General features: G+C 41.1%; 1 protein-coding gene across 1 annotated transcript in view; it reads left to right on the top strand.

The window, feature by feature from the left end:
- The first annotated feature begins 406 nt into the window (after positions 1 to 406).
- Positions 407 to 13,678, top strand: part of LOC126475139 (protein RER1) — an 86,693-nt gene continuing 73,421 nt past the window's right edge. Inside the window, exons 1-2 of the mRNA XM_050102746.1 lie at positions 407 to 568; positions 774 to 901. Of these exons, the coding sequence (XP_049958703.1) occupies positions 830 to 901 (72 nt within the window). The 5' untranslated portion in view covers positions 407 to 568; positions 774 to 829. The remainder of the gene's footprint in view (positions 569 to 773; positions 902 to 13,678) is intronic.

Below are 13,678 nucleotides of genomic sequence, written 5' to 3'. Positions count from 1 at the left end.
ATGCCACCAGCTGTGGCGACACTTTTGTTGCGTGTGTGGTCCCAGCTCAATGCAGAGTTCCTTGTCCAGCACAATATTGTTTATTATATACAAGAAATGATTAAATGGATCAATAAATATACAGTTCATTTACACATGGCTACTTTAACAACAAATTCATAGAAATGTTTTTAAACGGGTTTTTCATCGAGTATGCAAGCAATATACCATATCTAAACGATATCAGAAACACATACGAACAAAATATTACAATATACAGTACTTGTTAGTATTTGGTTTAATTGCCTCTGGCATTGGTGAAAGAACTTTCGTAGTCAGAGATAATTATACTACAGACATGAATGGTCTTGTTCCTATCAAAAGCGAGCATTCTAACCTCCTTGTTCCTATCTCAGATTGTGTTCATTGAATGTATGTGATCTTTGATCGACGTGGAGTGTGTGGATACGGTGACATGTAGGATATATACATGTGTTAATGATAATAGTTTTTACGTGGTTTACGTGTTATCCATGCAATATACTCGACCGTATGAAATACGCAGCGAAGCGGTCCTCTGAGATTGAGAGTGAGTATAATTTAGTAAGTCCTTTGTGATATTTAACATGTGTGTCATGGGAAATTTGTTCCCAATGACATTAATTGTAGAAAGGAAGATATTATAAGATCCTGTTTATGTATGATGCTCGATTAATTTCATGGAGATTTACTCGAATCATTTGTAGACAGTAACTTGCGTGGTGACAGGTGTCTTATTTTACTGATGTTTCCAGGTATTAGGCTGTACTTTGTGTTCTGAGGAGGTAGATGAGGGGTAAATCTGAGCACGATGCAGGGCGATGACACCGTATCAAATTCCAAAGGCAACGTTGTCGTTTTGTTTTGGAAAAGACTGCAACAGGTATGTTTTCATAACGTTGTTATTGATGTTTTGACGTTTACTGTCAGTACGTTTCATTTTTAAATGAAGTACTTATCTGAGCTCAAGTAAAGGCATATACATGGTTTTTGCTGTAACTGTTGGCACGTTTGACTAACTTTTCGCCTGTAGTTATGAGCGGGACTTATAGTCAGGTTTGTATCTCAAACCAGAAATACAGTTTTTATTTATACTTCTCAATTCTCTAAATACGAACGCTTGAATTAACTGATACAATTGTTTCTCAGAGATATGTGCATTTTGTAACAACGAAATTTAATAAAATATTAAGTAAATGATCCAGTGCTTAGCATAGTAATATATCGTGAAAATGTTGGTAACAAGTTGCCACTGAAATTGTATGTGGAAAGGTCTGCCAACTCGTGATGAAAATTTCACCTACCAACATTCGATAAGACTTTGCCTTAACCTTAACATAATTGTTTCCAAAACTGAGTTTTCAGTCAGAGGTTTGGTGGAGTTCGCTGTAACATTCCAAATAAATTTTGGACATATTGTTTGTGTGTGTGTGTGTGTGTGTGTGTGTGTGTGTGTGTGTGTGTGTGTGTGTGTGTTGCTACTTATGGCTTAATTTTAGATGATGATACTATGCTGACTTTAGCAAGAATAGGACAGACCTACACTGATATAGTGATTGTGTTTGTCTTCACTACATGTCGGGTGTAAATGCTGTACGGATTATTGTGGGTGTGTTACAGCCAAATTCATATTGTTTGTATAGTATGATGCTCAAAATTCATTGTGAAATATGATATTCGGCTGTAGTGTTGTGTAGTGGGTAGGGCTTTCACTTTAGTCTACTTTAAAGTGGGACTTACTAAGAATATGGTGTGAAAATGCAAATGCATGCATTTGAATATGGGCTAATTTACAACTGATATGTCAATATCGTAAGGTAAAGTTATTACTTGTCAAATGTCTCCTCTTATTAGACAATCTAGTCAAGACACCTCTGATTTTACCTGTATGTTGTATCCTACTGCAGAGATAAATTTATTGTACTGTGTATGTAAAGTGGTCTATCACATGACACAGCAGCCAGTAGTGCCATTCTGACACCTTGATCTTTCGAATGTGCTTTCAGGTCCATTATTTAAGAGGAATATTTGATATGTCATTGTCTTTGACTGAGGACTACCACCAAAGCAACATTAATGTATTTCCACTCACTAATGCCATCAGAGATAAAATTCTGAGGTATCTTATCACTTGCTAAGTGTTTATTGTCAAAGGGCAAGAGGTTATGGTTATGTTCAGCAAATCATCTACAGCTACACACACACTCCACAGGTGCGTTGTGGAGGATACCACATACCACTACTTATTTTTTCCTTTCTGGTTCCACTCACAAATACGCAGGGAGAAACTGTCTAAAAGCATATGTGTGAGCCCTAATCTCTTGCATCTTGTCTTTGTGGGCTTTACGCGAAATGTATGTTGGGGGCAGTAGTCTTTCTGTAGTTGACCTCAATTGCCAGTTCTCTAAATTTCTGTGATAGTGCCTCACAAAAAGTGTCATCTTCTCTCCAGGGATTCCTATTTGAGTTCACGAAGCATCTCCATAATACTTGCATGCCGATTGAGCTTATTGGTGACATGCCATTGAATTGCTTGAATGTCTTTCTCCAATTCAACCTGGTGGTGATCCTAAATACTTCAGCAGTACTCAATAATGGATTGTACTAACAATGTATATGCTGTCTCCACTATAGTTGAGCTATACCTTCTCAAAATTGCAGCTATAAAACAAGGCTGAGCATCCACCCTTTCTCTACTCCCAACCTGTAGATGCCTCTTAAGAGCAGGGAATGGTAACTGTAACTGCACAATATATATATATTCAGTCACAAATTGGTGCTTAGTAACCCACCAAAATTTGAAAAGACTAGTTGTTTTTGTAGCTGCAAACTTGAAGTAGGAGAAAAGACCCACCTTACTTGTAACTAAAAATTAGACGCTATGAAGGGTACGAGTTATTCAGATAAGTTTTGGACCACTTGATTAATATCTTATTTTTAATGGTTTATGTGGTCATCTTTTCCGGCTCTGTAGGCTTCTGAACTTGTAGCAGTTGTGCAGAGTGGAAACGGGCTAGTGTGTGACAGTGCCCTTGCAAAACCTGAAATCTTGGTTCATTGACTCTGATCTGTAGTGTAGTCTATGGTCTGTTAGGTTGTGAAAACAACAAAGGTGAACATGAAATAAACTTTGCAATAACTTATTGATCTGAAGTGCAGCACAATGTCTACCTTTCTCCATATTTATCTCGCTTCTCATTATGGTAAAGGTAAATTTAAAAAAAGCCTGTATTATAATAAGCTGATCTCTGAGGAGCATTTTGATTCTTATGTACCTACATCGTGCATCTACTATGAAAAATGCTAAGTGTCCACTACATAACTACTACTGGGAAATATGGTTGCTTTTGTTTTTGGATGTAAGTAAATTTTGCTAATAGTATGAATTGTGTTAATTTTTGTTATAACTGAAAGCTGTTACATTTTGTAATTGATGACTGGCCAGAATATATACATGTATGCACATAGTGACTGAAATGAAATTTTGTTATGCAGTTGCTGTGTGTGATTTTCCTTTGATATAGACCCAAGCTAATAATTACGGCAGAAATTTTGTGCAGCAATAACTGGTAGCATTCAGCCATTGTACTGCGCAAGGTGGCACAGTGATAAGCACACTGGGCTCGCATTCAGGATGACGATGGTTCAAATGCCCACCAAGCTGTCCAAATTTAGGATTTGTGCAACTTATGTTAATCACTCCAGACAAATACTAGTGTGGTTCCTTTGAAAAGGGCATGGCCTGTTTGCTTCCCATTCTTTCGTAATCTAAGTGTGTCCTATGTCTCTAGAACCCATGCTGTCAACAGAACATTAAACTCTAGTCATCATTCCTTCCTTCATCTGTTTTGTGCCCTACACACAACACTGCATTTTGAGAGACAATGATCTCATGATCAGGTTGTCGAACCTGGCTCTTGAGGTCAAAATACTATAAAGTATACCAGCATGTTTGTCACTTTCATAAAATAAAAACACATTGGACTGTGAGTCCATGTCTTAAATTAAAACGGTTAACTTCAGTTGATAATTGTCCTGTCTCTCACTGTACCACATACCAGGTTGTGTTGTCCTGATCTGTTGTGGGCCCGACGAGTGTAAAGTTAATGCTTCTGCAGGTGTCTGGGAGTTGTTGTGGGCTGACACTTCTGCAGGGTTATTGTGTAAGTACAGTGAATGAATGATTCAACCATAATGCTGTTCTTTTGATTGTCTGCCTTTCCTAGTTCCTGAGGGTGCTGCTTGATTGTTGTTGTGTACAATTTTCCATCTCTAGCTATTTAGTCGCAGAAATATTACAGATTTGTTAATTATGTCTGCTTTAAAATAATTCTAAAAAGCCTTTAAGAAATCTCATTCCAATGTATTTCACTTGTGCCTTAAGAATATCATCTTATTTTCCATGAATGGCAAGCTCTAATTCTTCCAGTAAGTCAAATTTTTGTCTTTCCTTTTCTGTGCAGGCTTTCTAAGTTGTCTTAAATTTACGTGGGAGGATGACCCATTTCATACACATGGCTTGCAGTGGGTGATTGGGTGTAGGTACTAGAGTGAATACGTCTTCATTTTCCTTCTAACTGATAGAGAATGTTCTTCCTATCTCTCCAATATACTTTGAATCACAGGAGTGCAGTGTATTTTATAAACTCCTGATCTTTCAAACTTATCTTTTTGCCGGCATCGTGCTTAAAGTCATACCTCACTAAATTATTTGTCTGAAATGCAGTTTCAGTACCATGAAGTTCAAAAAATTCGCCAGCTGAGGTAGCGCAGTGGTTAGCACAATGGACTCGCATTCGGGAGGGTGACGCTTCAAACTCGCTTCCAGCCATCCTGAATTAGGTTTCCTGTGATTTCCCTAAATCACTTCAGGCAAATGCAGGGATGGTTCCTTTGAAAGGGCACAACTGACTTTCTTAACCATCCTTCCCTAATCTGATAGGACCACTGAGCTCACTGCTTGGTCCCTTTCCCCAAATCAACCAACGAACTTTAAAAAAATTCAAGTTTTGGAAGACTGTTCGATTGTACAGCTTAGTGACTACTTTCATATTTTCTTTGTTTGTTTAGTCCTTCTATTCTTATTACTTTTACACAGCAATTTATTGACATTAACTGCTGTGTAAATGTTGACCGCTATCTTTTCTGGATGTTTAGTTCAGTCCTTGACCCTTTCTGCTCATTGACACATGGACTGCCCTATGTACTAAGCTATCAAAATCAGCCTCTTTACAAGCCTGTGGAAGACATGAATCATTGGGAACTACAGCATCAGTTGTTGTCGGTCTCCTGTAAGTTGTACAAGCATGCTTATTGTCCTGCCTGTAAATGTTCAAATTGAGAGAGGAACTGTAAACTGTCGTCAGTTTCATGCTGCACAGTGAATTCAATTTTTGTGCGGGCATCATTAAGCTTTTCGCTATTTCTTCTGAATCTTCCTCGGAACTATCAACAAGCAAAAAAGTGTTGCCTACAACTTTATGCACAATGGCTTTACTAGAATTAAAAACTTTATCATCTAGGCTGTACTAGAACTCAGTTTTATCTTCTAGGTCGACCGCCCCCTCCCGCCCACCTGAATCATGGACCTTGCCGTTGGTGGGGAGGCTTGCGTGCCTCAGCGATACAGATAGCAGTACCGTAGGTGCAACCACAATGGTGGGGTGTCTGTTGAGAGGCCAGACAAACGTGTGGTTCCCGAAGAGGGGCCGCAGCCTTTTCAGTAGTTGCAGGGGCAACAGTCTGGATCATAGACTGATCTGGCCTTGTAACAATAACCAAAACAGCCTTGCTGTGCTGACACTCTGAATGGCAGAAAGCAAGGCGAAACTACAGCCATAATTTTCCCCGAGGGCATGCAGCTTTACCGTATGGTTAAAATGGGGACTACGCAGGAGGACATCGTTATCAGGAGAAAGAAAACTGGCATTCTACGGATCGGAGTATGGAATGTCGGAGCCCTTAATCGGGCAGGTAGGTTAGAAAATTTAAAAAGGGAAATGGATAGGTTAAAGTTAAATATGGTGGGAATTTTTAAAGTTTGGCGGCAAAAGAAACCTGATTTCTGGTCAGGTGAAAACAGGGTTATAAACACAAACTCAAGTAGGGGTAATGCGGAAGTAGGTTTAATAGTGAATAAGAAAAAATAGGAGCATGGGTAAGCAACTATCAACAGCATAGTGAACGCATTATTGAAGCCAAGACAGACACAAAGCCCACGCCTACCACAGTAGTAGAAGTTTATGTGCCAACTAGCTCTGCAGATGATGAAGAGATTGAAGAAATCTGTGATGTGATAAAAGAAATTATTTAGATAGTTAAGGGAGACGAAAATTTAATAGTCATGGGGACTGGAATTCGATAGTAGGAAAAGGAAGAGAAGGAAAAGTAGTAGGTGAATATGGATTGGGGGTAAGAAATGAAAGAGGAAGCCACCTGGTAGAATTCTGTGCAGAGCATAACTTAATCATAGCTAACACTTGGTTTAAAAATCATGAAAGGACACTGTATATGTGGAAGAAGCCTGGAGACACTGGAAAATTTCAGATAGATTATATCATGGTAAGACAGAGATTTAGGAACCGGGTTGTAAATTGTAATTTCTAGGGGCAGATGTGGACTCTGACCACAATCTATTGGTTATGAACTGTAGATTAAAACTGAAGAAGCTGCAAAAACATGGGAAATTAAGGACATGGGGCCTGGACAAACTCTAAGAACTAGAGGTTTTAGAGTGTTTCAGAAAGAGCATTAGGGAACGACTGACGGGAAAGAAATACAATAGAAAAAGAATGGGTAACTTTGAGAGACGGAATAGTGAAGGCAGAAAGGGGTCAAGTAGGTAGAAAGGCAAGAGCTAGTAGAAATCCATGGGTAAGAGAAGAGATATTGAATTTAATTGATGAAAAGAGAAAATATAAAAATGCAGTAAATGATGCAGGCAAAAAGGAATACAAACATCTCAAAAATGAGATTCACAGGAAGTGCAAAATGGTTAAGCAAGGATGGCTGGAGGACAAATGTAGGGATTTAGAGGCATACATCACTAGGTGTAAGATAGATACTGCCTACAGGAAAATCAAAGAGACCTTTGGAGAAAATACAACCACTTGCATGAATATCGAGCTCAGATGGAAAACAAGTCCTAAGAAAGAAGGAAAGCAGGAAGATGGAAGGAGTATATAGAGGGGCTATACAAGGGCGATGTATGTGAGGGCAATATCATGGAAATGGAAGAGTATGTAGATGAAATGGGAGATACGATACTACATGAAGAATTTGACAGAGCACTGAAAGACAAAAAAGGCACTGGGAGCAGACAACATCCATTAGAACTACTGATAGTCTTGGGAGAGCCAGTCCTGACAAAACTACCATTTGGTGACAGTCTTGGAGTGGGTGCCTTCAGGGCAGATAATACACCACAAAGTGTATATCATCTCTTGCTGGTGATCAAACACCAGAAGTCTCTAAACGATAAAGATCTAACTTCAGTGCTAAGAAATACGACCTTAAATCGTTCCAGGCTAAGGATGGCAGCGAAGCTTATTCAGCCCGGTACCTTGTATGTACGAGAGTTGATGGGGAATCTTTCTTGCCAATGAAACCTCAGTTTTGTGGAACATTTAGAGGACAAGTTTGGGGAGGTGGAGGGCTTGTCCAAAATGCGGTCCAGGTTGGTCTGTATCAAAACACCATCCTCTGCCCAGTCATGGGCACTACTCGCCTGTGACAAGCTGGGAATGTTTTCGTTTCCATCATGCCCCATAAGAGCTTAAGTATGGTCTAGGGTATCATATTTCACAGGGATCTTCTTTTGCAGTCTGACGATGAGGTGCACACCAATTTAGAGCGGCCAGGTGTCATGTCATTTCGTCCGGCGCGTCCACTGGGGTCAGAGGGATAACTGGGTTACCACCAGTGCCTTCATCTTGGCCTTCGAGGGTGACACATTACCCATGAAGGTCAGGGTGATGGTCTACCAATGTGATGTAGAGCCATATATCCCTACCCTAATGCGGTGCTTTAAGTGCTGGAAGTTCGACCATATGTCTACCCGCTGTACTTCCAGTGTCTCCTGTCAGGATTGTGGATATGCTTCACTTCTCTATACTCCCTGTGCCCCACCTCCCATCTGTGTCAGCTACGGAGAGCACCATTTGCCTTTCTTGCGAGACTGCAAGATTCTTCAGAAAGAAAGAAAAATAATGGAATACAAGACCCTGGACCAACTGACCTACACTGAAGCTAAGAGAAAATATGAGAGGCTACATCCTGTGCATATAACGTCAACCTATGCTGCCGCTATGACAACAGTTCTATCATCTTCCGTTCTGCCTCGTACAGTTGGCTCTCAGAGCTGTAAGACTCCAGCTGCCCCCTTGATGGTTGGGGGCACCTTGCTCCCTGTTGCTCTTGCACAACCTACTTCATAGAAACCCCTGCCTGACACACCAGCCATTAGGGACGTACATCAGTCCCTACTTCTCAGCCAGAGAAGCGTAAGTCTTCTGCGGCTCCTCTTGCCAGGAAAGTATCACTTGGGTCACTCCCTTCCCAGTTTCCTACCAGTGGCAAAGCTGACGTCCGCCAGTGGCGGAATCAACTGCAGGTAGCTGGTCCTAGGGTTTCACAGTCCTCTTCAGTCCCCGAGACTGAATCAGTGAAGCACTCCCAGCTGGACAAACCTAACGAATAGCAAGAGAAACCTAAAAAGAAAAAGACCTCCAAGAACCAAGGCACTACGGTGGCACACCACCACCACCACTACCTACAAGCTCTGTGTCTGAGGATGAGGTGGAGATTCTGGCATCTGCTGAGGACCTAGAGCTTGCTGGGTCCTCGGACACAATGGATGTCAATCACACAGGTACTCATCTGGTGGTAGCAGATGACTCTGTGGTGTCGACTGCCTCATTGAGTGTTTCATGCCTTCCCAATCTCACGATCATGTAATCCTCCAGTGGAAGTGGTGTTTTTTTCCACCACGTGGCTGAGCTACAGCAACTGATAAGCTTTACACTTGCTTTTTGCATTACACTCCAGGAAACCTGGTTCCCGCAATGTGGACCCCTGCCCTCTGTGGCTATAAGGGATATTACAGAGACCATAGCGACTATAATAGTGTGTCAAGTGGAGTTTGCATCTATGTCCTGTTCTCAGTATGTAGTGGACCTCTGCCCCTTCAAACCCCACTTGAAGCTGTGGCTGTCAGGATAAGGATGGTGCAGGGAATGGCTGTCTGCAATGTATATCTTCCTCCAGATGGTGCAGTACCCCTGAACGTATTGGTTGCACTGATTGATCAACTCCATAAACCTTTACTACTTTTGGGATATTCTAATGTGCATAACCCCTTGTGGGGTGGCGCTATGTTTACTGGCCAAGGTAGGGAGGTCGAAAATTTACTGTCACAACTTGACCTCTGCTTCTTAAATACAGGTGCTCCATACATCTCACTATGGCACATGTTCGGCCATTGATCTCCCGGTTAGCAGTCTGGCCTTGTGCCATCTATCCACTGGAAAGCACATGATGACCTGTATGGTAGCGACCACGTCCCCATTTTCCTGTCACTCCTCTGGCGTCATGCCTATGACTACCCAGATGTGCTTTAAACAAGGCAGACTGGGAGCCTTTACCTCTGCTGTCGCTGCTGAATCTCCCCCACATGGTGCCATTGAGCAGGTCACTACAATGATCGTTTCTACATCTACATATGTACTCCACTAGCCACCAAGTGGTGTGGCGGAGGGCACAATTCGCGCCAAAGTCATATTTCCGCCCCTCTGTTCCACTTGCGGATCGTGCGAGGGAAAAAAAGACTGTCTGAATGCCTCAGTACGAGCTCTTATTTCCCTTATCTTTCAGTGGTTATCATTGTGCAGTTTGGAAGTTGGTGGTAATAATATATGCTCTACATCCTTGGTGAAGATCGGATTTCGGAATTTAATGAGCAGCCCCTTCTCTTTAGCACGCCGTCTGTTTGCAAGTGTGTCCCATTTCAAACTTTCTTTGAGATTTGTAATGCTCTCGCAATGGCTAAATGTACCAGTCACGAATAGTGCCGCTCTTCTTTGGACCTTCTCAATCTCTTGAATCAGACCCAACTGGTTAGGGTCCCATACAGATGAACAATACTCAAAGACTGGACGAATTAGCATATTGTAAGCTATTTCCTTTGTTGAAGGACTGCATCGCTTCAGGATTCTACCAATAAACCGCAATCTAGAATTTGCCTTACCTGTTACCTGTGTAATCTGATCATTCCATTTGAGATCATTTCGAACTGTCACACCCAGATACTTGATGGACATTACCACTCCCAAAGACGGGGCATTTATTTTGTAATCGTACATTAATGGGGATTTTTGCCTTGTTACACACAGTAGGTTACGCTTTCTAATATTGAGAGAGATAACTGCCAGTCAACCCCACACATTTATTTACTGCAAATCCTCATTGATTTGTTCACAACTTTTGTGTGGTACTACTTTCCTGTAGACTACAGCATCATCGGCAAACAGTCTAATGCCTCTGTCAATACCATCAACCAGATCATTTATGTAAATCGTAAAAAGCAGAGCTGTTACCCTGGGGCACACCTGAAGTTACGATTGTTTCTGTTAAAGTCAACCGTTCAGGACAGCATACTGCTGCCTGTCTGTTAGAAAACTTCCTACCCAACCTCATATGTCATCGGATAGACCGTAAGAACGCACTTTTTGTAGCAAACGGCTGTGTGGAACTGAGTCGAAAGTCGAGAAATATGGCATCAACCTGGGAGCCGGTATCTAGAGCATGTTGTATATCATGCACAAAGAGGGCTAGCTGTGTCTCGCATGGCCGCTGTTTCCTAAAACCATGCTGGTTCCTGCAAATGAGCTTCTCAGTCTAGAAAGGGGTCATTATGTCTGAACGCGAAATATGTTCCATGATTCTACAACAAATTGATGTCAGTGAAATTGGCTTGTAATTGTGTGGATCCTATTTTCTACCCTTTTTATAGATTGCTATGACCTGGGCCTTCTTCCAGTCCCGTGGAACTTTCCGCTGTTCCAATGATCTCTACATCTACATTTATACTCCGCAAGCCACCCACTTTACATGCCACTGTCATTACCTCCCTTTTCTGTTCCAGTCGCGTATGGTTCGCGTGAAGAACGACTGTCTGAAAGCCTCCGTGCGCACTCGAATCTCTCTAATTTTACATTCGTGATCTCCTCAGGAGGTATAAGTAGGGGGAAGCAATATATTCGATACCTCATCCAGAAACGCACCCTCTCGAAACCTGGCGAGTAAGCAACACCGCGATGCAGAGTGCCTCTTGCAGAGTCTGCACTTGAGTTTGCTAAACATCTCCGTAACGCTATCACGGTTACCAAATAACACTGTGACGAAACGCGCCGCTCTTCTTTGGATCTTCTCTATCTCCTCCGTCAACCCGATCTGGTACAGATCCCACACTGATGAGCAATACTCAAGTATGGGTCGAACGAGTGTCTTGTAAGCCATCTCCTTTGTCGATGGACTACATTTTCTAAGGACTCTCCCAATGAGTCTCAACCTGGTACTCGCCTTACCAACAATTAATTGTATGTGATCATTCCACTTCAAATCGTTCCGCACACATACTCCCAGATATTTTACAGAAGTAACTGCTACCAGTGCTTGTTCCGCTATCATATAATCATACAATAAAGGATCCTTCTTTCTATGTATTCGCAATACATTACATTAGATTACATCTCATGGATGATGGATAAGAATGGCGCTATATTTGTAGCATAGTCAACATAAAATCTTACGGGGATACCATCTGGGCCAGATGCCTTCCTGGCATCTAAGGATCTTAACTGTTTTACAATCCCAGATACACTAAAGTGTGCGTCATATATCTTGGCGGCCGAGTTTAGGTTCGTTCTGCGCATCTGACGTCACAAAACAGTCAGCCAATGAACAGAGAACGACATTGCCAGATCTCGACAGCAGTGCAGAGCACGGACGAGTGTCTTCAGTTTTAGAAACGTTCAGTCATAAATAAAGTAATAGAACAAAAGCAATGTCTTGATAGCAGACTTTCTTTTACAGAAAGTTTGGAAAAAGAATTCTTTATACCAATTGCTTCATATTCTATTAATTGATTAAACCAAACAAGCAATAAGATTCCTAATTCAGGCGATAGCAAGGAAAGGTGTTTGTTTCAATCTCACGAACTGCTTTTTCGCAATAAAGAACAGCGGTAATTGTTTATTTCCTATTGTACTTCGACGAAGCGTGAGTAATTCATAGTCATACCAACAGTGTTTATAAGTAGTTGCGTGAGGTGTTATAAGCCTTATGGAGTTACACTGTTAGATGAGCTGAGGTAGCGGAACGGTTAAGGTGTTGGGCTGCCAAATGAAAGGTTAAGAGTTCAAACCTTGTGCGGTGCTCAATATTTTCTTTATTTAAAAACAATATTGGAGTGCCTTACTTCACGAATTTTATTCGTTTGAATGAAATTTCTAGTGCTTTGCCTCTTCATTAACTTTTTCGCTGCTGCAGACACGTGCTCCCCGCATTCCGCGCTGTGCGCGATTTTGTCATCACTGCACTTCTCGCCTGTGCAGACACATGGTGTTCCCACTTCTTTGACACACTTATCATTCGATTTCACAAAAACTATTTGGCCAAAAAATTTGATTTTTACACGTCTTCTTGCCTGATATCTTCTCCCCCCCCCCCCATAAATGACTTCATTTTGTTTGGATGTGCAGCATTAAATGTAGTAAACCATTGCACTAAATTTTGAAGAGTTTGCAGAGGTAAAAGTCCATAGCGTATACTTTCCGTATGGTCGATTTTAGTTGCCACAATGTTGAGAATGAAATGTGGACAAGATACCTAAATTTCATATAATATTTACTGTATAACAATATCTCATTTAATTTAAGTACCACATAGGTGTCGTATGTAATATTGAGAAATGTTCAGTCTTTCGCGACTGTAATAAAAGTTTTATATATACACGGCGCGTTTGGCTTTATTTTAAAGCACTTCCATCGGTGAAAGGTATGGCACATACATAATGGTATTCATGTTCTATTTCTTGTTTTTGTTCCACAGTCGCAGTTTTACCAATGGTATTGAAATATATCCCTCTTCTGCAACAGTAATAAGCGACTTATTTAGACCAGACGCGTTTCTCTCTTTTGAAGCATCATAAGAGGACTGTATTTTGTGTCCTCCATTGCCAAGTCACCTTTCGTAGTTTTGTGCTGCGGTAGCACAATATTCAACGTTTGTGTTGGCTCATCAGTGTTTTAGCAAATAAATGCTGTTTGTGTGCCACACACAAAATTATATTTGACATAGCTCTGAGCACTTCACTGACAGACGGTATATTCAAGTCCTAATGTTTTTGTAAGTCCACAGTTTTGTTTAATGTATTTTGTCTACTTCCTTTTGATTGATTGAAGTGCTTTAAAATAAAGCGAAATGTGCCCAGTGTAAGTAAAACTTTTGTTACAGTCGCGAAAGGTGGAATATTTCTCAATATTACATACGACACTTATGTGGTACTTAAATTAAATGAAATATGTAGGTATCTTGTCCACATTTCATTCTCAACATTGTGGCAACTAAAATCGACCATACAGAAAGTATACTCTATGGACTT

Source organism: Schistocerca serialis, chromosome 4 (genome assembly GCF_023864345.2).
Source record: "Schistocerca serialis cubense isolate TAMUIC-IGC-003099 chromosome 4, iqSchSeri2.2, whole genome shotgun sequence".
NCBI classification, from domain to species: Eukaryota; Metazoa; Arthropoda; class Insecta; order Orthoptera; family Acrididae; genus Schistocerca; species Schistocerca serialis.
Note: the sequence above shows the minus strand (reverse complement) of the source record. Positions and strands in the feature narration are given on the sequence as shown.